The following is a 17,893-nucleotide window of genomic DNA, read 5'->3' as shown; positions in this document are numbered from 1 at the left end:
TTAAAGGCTGCATTACAGTGAAGCAATGTCATTTTCTGAATTTGCCAGGCTGTTATCACTGTTAAATTACTTGCCTCTTCACAAATACACATCACATCCATGTTACTGATGATTATTTATCAAAAGTAATACATGAATAATAAAATCTTGTGTAAATATTTTGAGAAAGCACTAATAGTCAACAACAATGTTGTTGCAATATCGATATCAGGGTAAATTTAATGTATCACCCAGCCCTGGTCTCAAAAGCTGTTATGATATAAAGGATTTTTATAAACTGTTTTACCCAACAGAATATGAAAGAGATAAAAATTAGATGCACCTCAGCCAATGCTCTTACTTATTTTTCTTGTAACAGAGTATTTTTTACAGTGTAGTATTGCTATTGTTACATTAGAAATATTTGTCCTTTGCATTTTTATGTTTTCTGAAGTAAAACTTTTTTAGCCAAACAAGCAAACCTCTTAAATATTAAATGTGGTCTTAACAGAAGCAGCTCTACAAGTCTAGATCTGTCACAAAGAAAACATTTAAAAAGGCCTTAGATGAAAGAATAAGGAGACATGACACGGACCACAACCAGGCAGAGCTGTTTTGAAGTAGTGCTGCGTAATGGGGGAAAAAAATATGCAATAATGTTGTAGAATGTGCTGATAATAATCAGATATTAAAGTGCACTCTGTTCTACCTTTCCATTGCTTCGAGTATACTGCTAAAATACAAGAAATTGCTGTTTTTTTCATTAAACAACAAATTGAACACTGAGCACAAAAGGCACTGTTAAAAATGATGTTACAGTTAAACTTAATTTATTGAATTTTCTCACACAAAAAGCAGTCAGGGCCACACCAAAAGTAACCCTTGTTTTGAGTTCGTCAGACATATCTCACTTTCAACCCACAACAGACTGAAAAATATTTCCAATGTAACTCCTGAAAGCAGTCACTTTTTAAAGTGCAGTTTTGTTATGATCCCGTTTCTACTAACTTAAACAATTCTCGAGTGCAATATCGCAGTCTTTTGGGATGTGTGTACCGCACAAGTTGACATCACAATGATGGTAAAGAAGCAATAAATTGCGCAGCCTTACGTGAAAGTTTCATTACTTGGCGCTATGGACACATTTTGTCCATGACCATAAAGTATCAAGTTTTGATGCCCAGCCTGAGCAGCAAGCTGGATGTAGAAATCAGTTTTTGTGTTAAAAGTTTCCAATAGCAGTAGTTATACTGAATCAGGTTTCGTTGTGGCCCTCGAGCTGGTCGTTTGGCCCCACACCACGCTTCAAGGTCACAGTGGCTTTTGTGGGGAGGCCATGCTTTGCGCCTCCACATCCTCTCTGTGTCCAATGTGGGAATGCTTGAGAGGCCCCTGGCATGCTCTGTGAGAAACCCCACAACGACGCAGACACAGAGCAGAGCTTCACTGACTCACCACTTTCACTCATTGAAACAAGTGAGTTTTCTTGATCCTTCCAGCCCGACGGAACCAAATCATCATTATGGGCTTAATAACAGACACAGCGGTCACTCCTGCCCGTATGATTAGCCAGAATAGTAATCCCCGGCTTCTCTTCGTCTTTTCATCAACTCACCAGCCCATGAATGAAGCCAACAGGAACACAAACCACACCAGCAGGGAGTAGTATCCCTCAGAAAGGGAAGTCCAGAGGATTGTGGCTGTTGTATGTGGCACTGGGGACGTATAATCTGTGGTCTGTTTCGGAGTAAGAGTCCTAGCGGCCCTGGGTAAGGCCTACTTCAGTCTCCTGTGAAGAGAAGCATTCACAGTATTCCTGTTGCCCCGGCCCCTCCACCCCTCCTCTCAAGACATAGAAACAGTATTAATATGCCATGAATGGAGACAGACAGACAAGCATTATCTAGCGCTGCAGCGGCTAGAGGAGCAGGATGCCTTGTAGAAAGCCAGAGGGAAATATTTCTCTGCATGAATGGTGAAGTCCCGTTGACCGCCACTGCTGGTGTCATGTCAGCAGGGCTTGTGGGGTTTTGTGTCTGTTGGTTTTCCAGCTCACTCATTTGCCTCGGGGTATCCTCTCTGAATTATTCATAAGATTTGTTGATTTCAAGGATAATACTAAAGGCAGAGGATTCCCACAGTGTCAGTGGTTGTATTTGTTTGGCCACATTGGGATTCTGCTAAATCTAGATCAAACAGCACGTAATAAACAGCTGCGACTATTAAGGATTCTAGTCTTGGGATAATGTATTTTCTTGCCCGGAGAGATCTTCTTTGTAAAATCTGTGTCGAGCTGTTCATTAATTCATGTCCGTGCAGTCGGAAAAGATACTTATTACTTCATCTCGGGTCACAGGTAAATACAAAAGCATCAGCGAAATCCAAAGACTTGTGTGGGAACTCTCCATATTAAATGACTACCTTGCAATGATCTTACATCTTGGCCTTTGGTTGTCATGGCGATGTAATTGGACTTCCTTTATATTCTACCTATAAGTGTTCCTTTCACTGTGTGAATGAAATGGCATGGGAACAGCCCAGCCCTTTCACAACTGTGTGATTGCACTCCTATGAGGTCTGCAGTTGGCCTCAGGCACAGAAGCAACTGTCTTCATTAGCTGCTCGGGCGCACCCCTCACATGCACATTAAACATCCAATTCTGCTCACTGACAGTGACGTTGGCACACAAAATAAGAAAGATTTTAAAGTTTATTATGTTGCTCTACATGAATGGATATGAAAATATTGAATGTTAGACTAAATTATTAGGCTAGATCAGTTAGGGCTGCAACTAATAATTCTCTATCATTATTGATAAATCTGCCAAGTATTTTCTCAATTAATCATTTTGTCGGTAAAATGTTAGAAAATAGTGAAAAGTGCACTGTATGTTTTATCTGACCAACAGTCCAAAAATCAAAAATGATTGATCTTGTTATCATATATGACAAAGAACAGCATCAAGTTATCACTAGCAAGTGTTTGGCTTAAAAAAAAAAAGATATGCTGTCATCAAAATAGTTTTCAGGGATTGTTTTTGTTAATCTGCTTCCTGATAAATGGACTCATCATTGCAGTTCTAGATTTGATTAGATGTGATTAGATATTATTTTCTGTAATATTTGCGTACATTTTTACCATGTTACCAAACTTTTTTTGTGTATATGTCTTTCCCCTTGTATCATTTTGTGTCTCCTCTAAGTAAGGTTACTATTTAGATTATTATTTATTTCGTTTTTGATTTAATTTTAATTAAATTTTTTTTTTTTACTTAAGGGGTTAGGGGTTAGCCAGCGTAATGAACGCTCCAGCTCCAGCAATAGAAATCCAATATGTGGTGCCAGAGGTTGATATTGTGGCAGGCAGCCACAAATAGATAAATGTTTGGGAAACCCTGCGATAATTTGGACTTGAGTTTACGACTCTGTGCATTAGCCAGTATGGCCCTTTAAAATTTGCTTTGGTTATGTAGGGTTATGCATCAATGCCAATACCAACATTTTAAACCAAAAAAAAAACAGCTTTTGTTTTCCTGAAAGAAATGATGCAAATCTACTGAATGTATCAGTGTTGAATACAAAAAAAATGTGGAGATAAAATACAGTCAAACGTTTTTAACTTTCTATTGTAAATCAGAAAATATCTGATCATAGCTCTTCCGGAAATCTGACCAAGCTTTAGATGCCAACTTTAGGTTATTGACATATTTATTAAATACTTGATATGATGGACACATTTTGGTTACAGATGATATAGATTGACACCATGTCCTGTTGTTATTCAAGTGTAATCCAAGCTAATGCAGGAGTTTCTGATACTGCGTCTAATCCTGGAATAATACTAAGGGCATAAGCAAATGCCTTGTCACATATTTGTGTTATGTGTTTCTTTTTCCCTCCAGTCAAACTATTGATTTTTGTTGCTTGTTGCTCATCGCAGTCTTAAGAAAGCTGTGGCAGTTTTGCACTTTGCCACAGGGCAGCTCATCCCAACGGATCACTCTATGAGCTCTTCCTTGTCTGAGAAATATTCACATGGTTGCACAACACAAGCCCAAAGTCAGGAGAGCGAGAGCTGCATGACTACCTTTTGAGTACATTCATTCACTAATAGATGGGCATGCACATGTTTCCTCTGCAGGGAATAGCGTGATGAAACTGTTGGAAAGATATATCTGCTTTTTAATATATTTTTTTCCATGTTTGGCTGTATCATAATTTAGGAGGCTGGATAGAAAGAAAGCAGACAAGGGGTGATAAGTGCTTTATCAATGAAATTTGTTTATGAGACGTGAGATAAAATCACTTAAAGTAAGTATTAAGCCATTTCTTTATTCTTTTGAGATGAAGGGTGTTTTTGTCTGTCAACCAACATGTTTCAATGGGAAACTCGTCAGCAAGAAAATGTTTATGAGCCTTTGAGGCAACATTAATAAGGCCTGCTCAGGACGACAAATGAGTGATTTGCTTATATGTAATGACACGTACAACCAAATAATTGAAAACGAATAAAATCTTTGCAATGTCTCCTGCATCGCATGTCATTTCAATGTGAATTACACCAGCCCATCACTCAGAATATCTTTAATAGAGAGCACTGACTGCACAAACCCTAAAAGTGGCACAAATAGAAGCACTTGCCCAGTACCTCTTGAATTAATGATGTCCTCTACCAACACATACGTCTGTTGAAATAAGAATTGCATGCATTTATACACACACACACACACACACACACATACACCACACACACACACACACACACACACACACACACACACACACAGTGGAAGACTGCTGTTTCTCAGGAGGCCAGAACACATTAAGATGCATCTCCAGGGAGTTGTCCTCCTGGGTCTACAGTCACTAGATAAAATCCTCTCGGGCTCCTGCAGCATCTGTGAAGTGAAGGTTAGCAACAGGACCAGCTTATATCACGAACACCAACACGGTGACACGTCATCCAGCCTCCCTGGATAGAAAACAGTGAGTCATGCTTCATTAAGAAAAGAGTAGATGTGGACATACCGACCTTAGTCTATCATGGCAAATTTTTCCTCATACACAGATGTCTTATAATGCTAATTGACACAAAACACTGCCAGTCACTGAACTTGTCCATTACAGCTGAGTCACTCCTTTTAATGACCACTGAAAACTGAAGGAGAGTGTAGTAAAGATAAGGGTTAAGAGTTGTGATTAGAGCTGCACAATATAAGGAAAATTTGCAATATCCAATAACATTGTTGAATATCACTATAATATCACTTTAGATAAATAAACAGATCTTTAATTGTACTTAATTCTGCCTTTCTGCTGCTTTCAGTAAATTGTTAAAATACAAGAAATTGCTTTTTGAATTAAATAAATGAAAAGAAAAGGATAGTTGAGAGGTGCAGCTGCTGCTGAGGTGAATGAAAGCAAACAGTTAAGTTTCACTTTTGCTGCGCCTGACGTTCTTCTGCTCCATCTGCACCTAGAGTACACTCTGCACTCCGGGAGTGCGGTATATACTATAAAACTTCAAATATAAGCCCTCTCTGTGATTGTTGTTTCTGACGGCTTTCGGTGTGTCAATGATAAGCCTCAGTGGGCAACGGCCAATATTTTGGGAGAGATTTGGGCTAATGTTTATTAATATATCTGCATGCATATATCATATACATTTAAAAAAACTGTTGTTAAATTGTTGTCAGATAGTTTGAGATAGCTGAGGGATTCTGAGATTAAATTTCAGCCAATGCATTGTGTCTGCAGATATCTGTTTATAAATATTTCTCGTGTATATTTGCTGATTTCATTATTCATTAAAGACTGCAAACTGACTATCTGCTGGTTGGACAACAAAAGACATTTAAGGACATCAATTTTGGCTTTGGGAAACTGCGCTGAACATTTTTCACCATTTTCTGACATCTTAAAGACTAAACAATTTATCACCAGACAAATGAAAACAATCTTTAGTTGCAGCCCTAGAGACAATCAAATTCAATTAGTCAACTTTAAGCTAAAAAGAGATGAATGTGACCCTCCTGTCGAATTTAGAAACGTGTCTGTGAATAGAATAGAAAAAAAGACAGCCTGCTCTAATTTCTCTTAATAAGTGAGTGAAAACTTTTCTGGAAAAAAAAACTAAACATAACTGTTGTGTGTACCAAAAAAAATTGTCAAAAAGTCAAAAAGTTAGATTTTCCCATTGCCCATGGGTCCCAACGCCCAAACGTTTGCATGGATGGGTGACAGTGAGAGAGGGACAGCAACAATCGGATTTGTAGGTTAATAGCACCCTCATTGACAACATAACTTGCTCATCATGCCCCATTTCAGGCTGCAGTCGCAGCCAAACGGCGCTCTGCTAAAACCAAAGTGTAAGTACTGTAATGAATGAGCTTAGTTCCAAACACCAGAAGATTGGCAACTGGCACTATTAGAGCTTTTAGCAGCCAATTTACCCACTGCCCACTGATGCAGTAATCCCTGATGTAAAGCATCAGTCTGTGTGTGGTAGCGCTGCTGTGTTTGGCTCAGTGCAGTGCTGAAATATCTGTGTAAATGGAGGCAGACGGGCTGGATTATTCCAGGGTCAGGACCATAAGATTAGGTCCAGGGATTATCACAGTTCAGTCAGAGAGACAACGGCCCTGTTGGCCTCTGGGATTATTCAGAGACTGACAGTCAGCCATGCTGACCTCCCAGCAGCCATCATGCTTTCTCCAAGTCTTTCTATCCTCTGGCCTTCAATCGCTTAAACCCGTATCTGTGGGTGAGAAGCTCTCTAAGTGCTGATTCACTGCAGGAATTTAAATATGTCACTAATTCTGTTTTGGTCATGCTCCTGGTGATGAATGCATCACATTTAACACACATAATACATTTTTAAGATGAAACCCTTTTGTGAAAAGAGAAAGGCTGGGCAATATGGTTGAAGTCAATGCAATAAAAATAATTTTTTTGATAGTTTTTGACTAATTTCAAATGTTTATGATCAAAGAAATAATTGTATAGCAGTTATTTGTCCCATGTTTGGTTGAATTCATAAGGAAAACCTTCACAGTGAACTGATAATCCAAAAATGGAGACAGACCCCATTGACAAACACAGTAATTTTACCCCAGTGGTCAGCTGCTGTTCTACCACTGCTTCTTATGGTAATTTTTTTATGTTGTTGTGGGACTTTGGTTCATCCAAACGAACTCTTTGAAACACCAAAATCACACAATACCACAAACTAACTAATTGAGGCCGTGGTAGGCCAGCAGCTCCAGTGATCAGCGAGGCCAAACTACCGTTTTTATCAGTGGAGTCTGCACTTGAAGAGAGCATAGATAGATTTCACTTTTACTTCAGTTTCCCATCAGAAAGTGCAGTCTGTTTTGGACGTACTGATCATGCAACTGGAGAAATTAGGCTTCGATTTCAGTGCATGAGTTGTTTGAGAGTTTTGCAAATGCGTGTTTTGATGTTGACTTCATTCATTGTATTCATTGTAACACGGGCTGAGTAACTGATATACAAATAATCATTTGGGTGGTGAAGTATTCCTTTAAACTAGATTTATAATTTCTATATAATTTATTATTTCTGTAATTTAATTTTCAGTAATTTGAACAACCACACTTCGTAAAAATGAACATTTGATATGAGCACATCCACGTTGTATGATTCCACTGCAGGCTGACAGATAATAAGATGATGAATTATTGCAAAGCCTTCATAAATAATTTAGGAAGAATACTCAGCATGCTATCTCCACACCGGTGTCTCTGAGTAAACCTGATATTTCTGTGCATATGTGTCAGAATAATGCTGTCCTACATTATTCATCCTGATATTGCAAAAACTATTTGCAAGGAGTACAATTTGGTAAAGAAATCATATATTATTGACTTGACTGTTGAAGCTCAAGAAAATAATAATGATGTCCTCTGTTTACATTTTAGGACAACGCTGTGCGAATGAGTGATTGATGCCAACTTCGCGTCTTCAGGTAAGCGTCTTCATTTGTCATTTACAAATATTTCATGTTCATTTCAAATGTAAGAGTACTAACCTCCAAAAATGAGCATGTGAGGTTAGCATAGAAGATTCTAAAATATTTATAGTGGATTATACAACACATAAAACCTGAATCTCTTGATCTTGGGCTCAGTAACTTTTCTTATTGATTTCAATGAGATTTGAGGTTATTTCTGACTAATACCCCTTTTACCTTTCGTTGTGTGTCCTCCATGTAGGGCAGAATGGGTGTGTGTCCCCTGCTCCTGCTGCTTGGTCTAGCCCTCGGGGCCTCAGCCCAGGATGATGTCCCCATCACAAGTACGAGCCATGTCCATTAACATCAAATTCCTTTACTTATTCACCTTATTATGAGTTAAATTGCACACTGAAAAAAAATGCATTTGCTGTCTTCTTCTTTTTAGGTCCTCCAAATATCACTGCCAATCCCACTAAACCCCCCACAGCAGCCTCCCTCAATTTAACAGTTGCACACACACAAGCCCCCACAGGCCCACCCACAACGCTCGCCCCCACAGTCATCTCAGCAGCGACAAAGGCAACAGCAACAACCACAAGCCCAGCTGGTGAGGAGGATGTACAAGGGGCCGGTCCTGATGGCACCAGGCGTTTATTACCAGTCCCCGCTCCCTCACCTCCAGCTCCAACTGATGCCCCTAAGGCACCAGTGAGCACCAAGCCTCCCCCTCCTCCCACCCCGGCCGGGGGAGACAACAAGACCACAATTTACCCTCTAGACATCCCAACTCCAGATTATCCTTATGGAGATGCATTCACCGTGGAGCCGGAGACCACCACAGAAGCTGGGATGGGCTTCACTTCAGACACCACCCCACACGGTGAGTGTTGGTGCACGTTTGTGTGTGTCTGTTTATTTAGTGCAAGAATACATAACCTCTGTTGACCTCTTTGGAGGAAACATCCCCAGGGTTAAAGAGCAAATGTGTTTAAATTTAATATGATCAGGCAGCATCTTTCGACATGTTGAGTGGTGATCAGAGTGGCTGTGACTCATTTTATTTTGAAAGGAAAGCACCCGCTTACCATGGTGTAGATATGTTTGTTGGTGCACAAAACCTACAATTGAGTGTAAGAGTGTTCTAGGGTTCCTACTGACATGAAAAAGTCATGGAATTTCACAATCACATTTTCCAGGCCTGGAAAAGTCATTGAATCAGTAAAAAGTATTGAAAGTTTTGGAAAAGTCCAGGAATTTTATTGTGTGTTGTGAAATTGTTACAGTAATCCTCTGTAAATAACCATCAGTGTAATTTAATATAATGGCAGCTTTCTGTAGCTGTAGATGAAATGTAGCTCTAATATGAGCAATGTGTTTCTCATTCTCTCGCTGCTTTCCCTTCATGTAAGTTAGCTAAAATTATGTTTAAAAAACGCCGGGCAAGAAGGGCAAGACAAAAGTGATTATGGGTCCTTGAAACATCATGGCAATGTTTTGAAGTTTTGTCCATGAAAATGTGTGAGAACCCTGAAGTTGTTACATTCACTGCAGTTGTTCAGAGCCATTCAGAGAAATGATGAAGGCACCATTCAGATCTTGTGTACTGTGCCCAGGTATTTGTGGATTGTGCCTTTGCTGCTTACATTCTTGAGCTGTTTGGTAATCATATCATGTTTCGAAGCTTACGGTTGGGCTGGTGTGAGAACTATTAAACTAAACTAAAACCAGTTTGATATTAAGCCAGACACTGGACCAGAGTGGTCTACCGAATTTGGCCAGGTATTGCACTTGACTAGCTATTAGTTGTGCGTTTGAGATCAGAACTGAGACATAACCGCTTAAGCGTTGGTCATTTAGCTTATTAGAAAATTTCATGCTGATCTAGCTCCAGCCAGCTGCCAAATCTTTTAGGTTTTTTTGTGGTGTATTAAGGCGGGGTAGTGTAATTAATTATTTCAACTTTGTGAATCAGCTGGTCCTCATCCACGCTTTCAAAGCTAGCAACGGATATAAATAGAAACATCACGTCCGACGAATGTTCAGCCCAACATGGCACTTTTAGCCTGTTAACACACATCTTTTGTTGACTTCAAATCCATAATACTGAATATTAATACAGTATTGTTTTTTTTTTTGAGACTAAATGTCATGTCCCCTGTTTTTACCCAAAAAAATCATGCGGCAATTGGAAGATTTGGAAATGGGAACAATCGTCCAACCCTAGTTGCGTCCATTTGATTTTATTTGTGGCAAAACTGCAGTTGCTGCTGAAAAGAAAGAAATGGATGTGGGAAATGTTCTCTAGTGGCTTTTTACAGCTGTGTCAGGGAGATTTCTCCTGCTTTGCAGACAGTAAAGATGGCCCGGTGGTTTTAAGTGTGCTGATTTGTCCCTTGTAAATTTGCCTTGATTTGTCAACACATTTTGGGTGCATTCAAGCATACACTTTGAGAGCCACTTGTTTGCAGATCATCTTAGACACATTTTAATGCTATGTGTGAACAGGACCCGAGTAAAGTAGAAGTCCACAAAAGCTTCATCAGAATACAGAAACATCAAGATACAAGGTACAAGGTAGATTTAGTAGTCATTTTTTAAACATAGTTTGAAAAAAAAATGTAAACTATAAACTACATAGTTCAAAAACTGAAATTAACACAGACCGATGTTGAACCACGAGTGTCAGTGTTTTTTTGTTTGCTCCATCTAGCTGTGTTATTCATGCAGGCTGTCAAAGCAGTAGCAACAGCTAGAAAGAGCGAGCAAGTGGGCTTTCTGGTCAAGAGTCGACCTTTAATATTTTAGATAGTTGGACACTTTTCTGCTTTTAGACTCCATTGTAGCAGCGCTGGAAATATCCTGACGTGACATACTTGAATTTGACCAGTCATCCACAAGATGCAGGGTACCACCAAACCAGACGCTGCCAAAAGCTGTTATTTTAATGTGAAAACAAACAGTGCTGAGGGAGGATTTCAATGTATCATCATCATTTTGTGAAAGGCTGCTTATAGGTTTTCACATTATTTCAATCATTAAAAACCAAAGAAAATACAAGAAATTTCATGTGTTATTCAGCTTCATTTTAAGTCTGTATACTGATCATCTTAGTAATATCCTTGTGAGTGAAACATGACCCACTCTCTTTTCTTTTACATTAATTATTCATATAACATAATTATAGAGAAAAACACAAATCACCATAGAATGTCACTGATTGATTCGGAGAGTTGTTTTTTTATCATTGAGTATAATAACAGCAGGCAGGTTCTGAATGATCCTGACGTAGGTTAGACGAGATTTAAAAGTGCAACATTTCTTAGGGAATTTATCAGAGGACTTCAGGGAAAGCTGCAGAAGTTCAGTTCACTCTTGGTCAACATAAATACAACAGATGTGCCTGCGCTGCTAATATGGTATGTCCATTATATAACACAATCACACAGGGTTTCGTAGGTGTTACGTAATTGCTCTATTGTCTCCCTCTGGCTGTTTGGACCTAGTGTGGAGAGCTGTGAGTAGTTCTAGATGGCATTAGATCCGTCAAGTCTGTGTCAGTTCCACATGATACCCGCAGCCTGTTGTGCTCCTGCTCTGTTCAATGTACACATTGTCCAAGGGAGAACACTGAAAAGTCCTGGGAATTGTGCCTGAAAATGCAACATAACTGGGCAGCGTTCCAAACTACTCCTGTCCCGCCCCCCAAAAAAGTGCATATGGAGCATGAAGTCAAATGACGCATTCTTTGGCCGCTTATTTTGTCTGTAACGTTAAGAGCTTTCTTGAATTTTGAGTCGGTCCATGGAACAGCTGATTTTGTCATTGCTTTGTCACCACCACGGCGCAGTTTTCTAGACAAATCTCTTCTTTTGTTGCGGCCTCGTGTGTCTTACACGCCAGTCATCAGCGCACAAATGGCAGCCAGTTTTTTGTACAACCAACTCCTGTTGTTGTCCAGGCAAATCTCATGTCTTTTGTTGTCAGCCGCGGCAGTGAAAGGTCACCAGGAAGACTATAGGCTTGCCTTCAACTCATATGCATGATGGAAACAAATTGGTCAGCTATTGTAATCTACAGGAGGCATCACAAAGAATAGATCACTTGGTCCATGTAATGTCTAATTTGTAGTGTTAAGCCTTGTGACCGCAGTGCTTTTTAACCCGTCGGTACCATCACATGCTCTCTGATTTATGAAAGAAAACATTTAATATTTACACTCTGAATAATTCATACAGAATTCACAGTAAACATCCTAAATTTTTCAGTATTTTGTAACATCATATCATCTTGGGTATAACCAGTTTTAAAAGCAGAGGGTCGACCCTCAGTTAAACAGTGATTTATTTGCTCTCTCCAAAGGACAGCCTGTTGCACTCTCCACATCTCCATTTGTGAATTTTTTTCTTTTTCTTTTCTTTGGAGAGCCAATGAAATATTAACATGGACAGCCATTATAGAGAGGAAAGATGCAGGATGGTGTTGAAAGAGGTCACTTTACGGCCAAGGATTTTTTTTTTTTACCCACATTCTGACATGTTAACAAGCCGAAAGTCTGTCAGCTAAATGAAAACTGTGTTTTTTGGGGACTTTTAAATGAGTATTTCACCCACAAAATGATTATTTGTATATCAGTTACGGACCCAGTGTTACACTGAATATGTAAAAGAAAACTATTTTTCTCATATGCCTCCATGATGAAAATGAGTCATAGGGGTCTGTGTTTAACAACTGCAAAACTATAACAAAACGTCAATTCCCAACTAGTGCAGTATAATCCAAATCACATTGATTTATGCATATGCTCAGTACCTCCCAAATACCTGTATTTCACTAAAAAAAAATGTAAAACACTTCCACACACAAGTGGCACACATGAGCGAGCATGTTTGTTTAAAGATTAAGGTTTTAGTGAAAATGAATGTGTCTAGAAAATACTTAGCATACGACTGAATAAATAAGACTTTGATCATACTGCACAAGTTGTGTGAGAGTTTAACTGCTGTTTTGACACAGACTCATATTACTTTCATTCTTCAAGAACATTCACCCTTTTTGAAATCTTTGTTTTGAGGCATGTGAGAAAAACAAAGTATTCCCTTTTTTTGAGTGATACCTTTTTTTAAAAAAATATTTTTAAACAGCCACTAGGTATATATTCATTTGTAGCTGAAATAGATCAGTTGATTAGTGGATCCACACAATAATGTCATTTTTCCATACGCGTGTGCTGGCTTGGCTTTACTTGGTTTGGTGTCAGCTCAGCGTGGCAGGGATTTGCATTACCACAGGAGAACGTTGTTTAAGGGAAGGTGTGTCTTTTGGTTCATTTCGGGCTCGGCGTGGCACGTTTAAACCGGCAAAGGAAACACGAATCCGTGTGGCAAGATTTGACTCAGCGTTGCCAAAAGTGCCAGCGGATAACTCTGACAAGTAACATACGTAAAGCAGTCTCATGTATGCACATTAATGTACAGCTACGACAGGTAGCCGGTTAGCTTAGCTCAAGTTACTGAGTGAAAGCAGGGGGAAACCGCTCGCCTCAATCTGCCAGAATATAATAAAAATCCACCTAACAATTCCTTTAAAGCTCATTAATAAAAAGGTTATACTTTTTTCTGTGTTTTGTTTTTTTTTGGATGGTTATACGGTGGACTCTTTCTCAGCTGCGTGCAGTGACACCTGCAGGGGTTTCTGTCACTTTTGGTCAAATCACTCTTTTATGTGGTTTGGGGTTTTTTTGTGTAATTTCTTAATAAAATGCGTCACATTAGTAATCTAATAAATCATCCACATTAAAATGTAACACCCCGAGCTTGGAATGGTGTAATAGGAGAGTAATTAGTAATGCTGATGGAATTTGGCATCAGTGTAAAACTAAAACACTGACTCACCTCAACTATTGTGACACTTTTTTTTTTTGGCACAGTACAAACCGTTAATTCTCCCCTCTCTCTCTCTGCTGTAGACAACGACCCGTCTGATGACATGCCAATCATAGCCATCATGGTGGCGCTGTCCTCCCTGCTAGTCATTATCTTCATCATCATCATCCTCTACATGCTCAGGTTGGTGAAGTGCAGTAGATGTTGCACACTAGCTGGAGACCTGTGCCGAAGGCCTAAGGTGTTCCAGTTACCATGGCAATGACTGATTGGCATTCAGCTGTGAGACTACAGCGATGTGTTTATTTGTGTGTGTGTGTGTGAGAGAGACTGTGTGTGTGTATTAATATCCACTTTGCTCTGTGTTGACTGACAGGTTTAAGAAGTACAAACAGGCAGGGAGCCATTCAAACTCCTTCAGACTGAACAATGGCCGATCTGATGATACAGGTAAAACACTCACAGATGTGCTAGTGTTTGAGTGTGCTTTGTATGTGTCTGCCGATGTGACTGTTCACACACTGAGCACTAATTTATTTGTTTTGGGTCATATCAGTAAATATACACAGGCGGCTTGATCAAACTTGTTACCCTGAGTTGTTTCTGATAAGACTTGATTGATCTTGTGCCCCAAACCGATAACACTTCACTGGTTGACTGTTGGCAGAAGGCTTTTGTTCACTGTGATTACCTAACACACAAGGGCTGCAGTTTCCCTCACACGTCACAGTGTTGAGTCACACTGCCCTCTGGTGGCCATCTTTGAAGAGATAACCTGATGAAGTCAGTGATGTCAGACAGTTCAGCTCTTATTTTCTTCCTCCTTTCTCTCATGTCTTTATCTCCACCTGTTTCACCCGCCCATTCCTTCCCTCCTCTCCTCACCCCTTCCTCCTCCCTTCCTGCTTGCCGGCGCAGAACTTCAGAGTGTCCCGCTATTGGCCCGTTCGCCCAGCACAAACAGGAAGTACCCGCCCCTTCCCGTCGACAAACTTGAGGAAGAAATGAACCGTCGCATGGCTGATGACAACAAGCTCTTCAGGGAGGAGTTTAATGTATGTCTCACACACACACACACACACACAAACACACACACACTGTGATAAAACACTGAGCCTGATGTTCACCTTTAACCCACATCCCTGTAGCCTGATCAAGTGAGTCCCAACCAGAAGAACTTGTAGCACAGAGGGTTTTTCAGTCCCCAGGTGGTAGTGTTGTAGTACTCGAGATTGGTCATGGTCCTGAGACCGGTTTCGAGACCACTTTTAGAGGGTCTCGGTCTTGTCTCAGAATCAAACGCATCTTGACTCAGATTTGTCTCGGCCTCGGACAAAGCGGACTCTGTTTTTTTTTTTTTTTAAAGATTATTTTTGGGGCTTTTATTGCCTTTAATTGATGGGACAGCGTGAGCGTTAAAAGGGGTAGAGAGAGAGAGGGAGACATACAGCAAAGGGCCGAGGCAGGACTCGAACCTGCGGCCGCTGCGGCAAGGACCCAGCCTCCGCACATGGGGCGCCGCTCTATCCAATAAGCCACCAGGTGCCCCGGACTCTGGATTTTAAATCGGAACCAGTCGAGACCACCACAGAAATATCTGTAACATACTTGCTGTGAGTGGATGTAGGTTAGTATGGTCTTGACTACAATGCTACCAGGTGGGTAAGTTCAAAGATTATGGAGAAGCTTGACTCAGATGAAATAAGCTGAAGAATAATTTGATTTAAATTATTTATCCACAAATGTTCTGTTTTGACAGAAAATAAGCATCCAAGAATTTATGTGATGTTAATCTTTAATACATTTACTGTCACAAACACCAGTGAGCTACCCGCTACAGTAGACTAAACAAACAGGACATACCTCCCACCAACCTGAGACAGATATAACATCATAAAGCCACGTGCTGCGATAGAGACAGCATGGGAACTAGTTAGCAAACCTGTAGAGAAATTGAAATAGTTAGCTAAAAGTAATGGATGAATGGTGATAATTTTTTGCTTAAAGACAGTAAAGATTTTAACCTCTACAGCTTCCCCTCTCCCTACTATAGACCAATTTTTTTCTATTTTAGGGGGGTACGGGGTATCTTTTGTGATAGATTGCGGGTCAGCAGTATATGCCACATTGAGGTGGGGTACATCATCTAAAAAATGCAAACCTGACTAAAATTTTGAGATGCAGATCAGCACAAGATTTTTTCGTCATGTCACATGAATACAGTTGGTCTTGTTGATTCCACGTGAGTTTCAGCTTTCCTAGTCATACCCAAACATTTGGAGAGTTATTTAACCTCCTCCAGACAAGATAATGTACCATGGGTGGTTCCAGAGGACTCCTTAGATCTTCTACTTTCATATGACACCGATGTCATCTAGCTTTAAAAGTCAGCCGGTTATAACTCATGAAGAACAGTTATGTTGGCCGATGATGCCTGCTTCCCAGCAGAGTGGAAGAGGTTAAATAATTAGCCAAAAGTAATGGGAAATGTCTAAATATTTTGCCAAAACTATTGAGGGAATGCTTTATACATTATCATATTTAAATATTCACATAATTGACTTCTAAGATGTTTTCAGACATGTTTAAGATGTCACTGCATTTATCAGATAAGTAGCCTCCTGCTGCTGCAAATGCACACAAAAATGCACGAGGGATGATCTGTATGAGCAGACAGGAAATGATGTGCAGGGTCACACAGAGAGATTTGAAACTGATACACACCCGCCCCCTTTTCCAAATTGTTTTTTTTTTTTTTTTTTTTTTTTACGTTTAGGCACTGCCAGTCTGTCCCATCCAGGCATCATGCGACGCTGCTTCCAAGGAAGAGAATAAAGAAAAGAACAGATACGTCAACATCCTGCCATGTGAGCGACAACAGACCCCCCCCCCCCCCCCCCGCGATCCAGACTGACATTAATAAAGCAGCACTCAGTGGAGTTCTTATCTGCTGATTTAAGCTTTTAGAAACATTTATCAGTACAACAGTAGTAAATATCAGGCAGCTGACAATCAACAAAAGTTTACAAAGTGATTTACTGACTTGAATTTAAGTGGAAAGGATGGAAATTGTACTGTGCATTATGTTATTAACATTCTTTTTTTTCTCATGTTCTCTCTCTGTTTGTTTCCTGCCTCCTCCCTTAGATGATCACTCCAGGGTGCATCTCTCGTCACTGGAGGGAGTCCCAGACTCTGACTTCATCAACGCCTCCTTTATAAATGTTTGTATAAGTGCAGCATTTTTCCACAAAAGAGACAGTTCTGCTGAAACAAAAAAAAATCGCATCCTAACATCTCTTCTCCACCTCTTTCTCTCACAGGGTTACCAAGAGAAGAATAAGTTTATTGCAGCTCAAGGTAAGATTTGTGCCTGTAATGTTTACAGAAAATCATTGCTGTACTTTCTATAACAAACACACGACACATTTTTGGCTTATTATGACTCCTCTGAGTTTCTGTATCTGTGTCCGTCTCTCAGGGCCCAAGGAGGAAACCGTAAATGACTTCTGGCGGATGATCTGGGAGCAGAACACAGCCACCATTGTCATGGTGACCAATCTGAAGGAGAGAAAAGAGGTAGGAGAGTGGAAGGGATAATGATGCACGTGTTTTCTTACAACAGCTTTAAAATGAGTAGGGTGATACAACAGGTATGCTGAGTGTATCACAGCTTCTTTCCTGTGGGATTTATAAAATGACTATATTGTGAGTATAAATTGTCACTTCATTTTCTTTAAGCCACTGCTATTTGGTTCTCTCACTCTCTCCCTCTCACAGACACAAGACTCACAAACATGATTTGTCTCACTCACACACACACGCACACACACAGACATTGACTCCTGGGTGAGAGTGTGAGCGGGTGAGGCGTATGTTTTAATATCAACAGAGTGACCACAGAGCACCAAGTGAAACTTGCAGATATTATTAATATATAAACTGGAGAGATGTCCGTTTGTTTCAAGCTCACAGGGAATAAATCCTCCTGTTTAATAGTGCAGCAACAAGTTGCTATCTGTGAACATTTAAGTTCACAGCAAAAACATAAATAAAG

The 17,893-nt window shown here is 40.0% G+C and overlaps 1 protein-coding gene across 1 annotated transcript in view; it reads left to right on the top strand.

The window, feature by feature from the left end:
* Positions 1–17,893, top strand: part of ptpra (protein tyrosine phosphatase receptor type A) — a 34,105-nt gene that overhangs the window by 5,221 nt on the left and 10,991 nt on the right. The window contains exons 2-11 of the mRNA XM_042502343.1: positions 7,920–7,966; positions 8,214–8,295; positions 8,400–8,834; positions 13,920–14,019; positions 14,213–14,286; positions 14,755–14,891; positions 16,613–16,703; positions 16,984–17,060; positions 17,160–17,196; positions 17,318–17,415. Coding sequence (XP_042358277.1) covers positions 7,946–7,966; positions 8,214–8,295; positions 8,400–8,834; positions 13,920–14,019; positions 14,213–14,286; positions 14,755–14,891; positions 16,613–16,703; positions 16,984–17,060; positions 17,160–17,196; positions 17,318–17,415 — 1,152 coding nt within the window. The 5' untranslated portion in view covers positions 7,920–7,945. The remainder of the gene's footprint in view (positions 1–7,919; positions 7,967–8,213; positions 8,296–8,399; positions 8,835–13,919; positions 14,020–14,212; positions 14,287–14,754; positions 14,892–16,612; positions 16,704–16,983; positions 17,061–17,159; positions 17,197–17,317; positions 17,416–17,893) is intronic.

The sequence above is a fragment of the Plectropomus leopardus genome, chromosome 2, assembly GCF_008729295.1.
Source record: "Plectropomus leopardus isolate mb chromosome 2, YSFRI_Pleo_2.0, whole genome shotgun sequence".
Lineage (NCBI taxonomy): Eukaryota > Metazoa > Chordata > Actinopteri > Perciformes > Serranidae > Plectropomus > Plectropomus leopardus.
The sequence above is the reverse complement of the archived record's forward strand: the minus strand, read 5'-3'. Positions and strand labels throughout refer to the sequence as shown.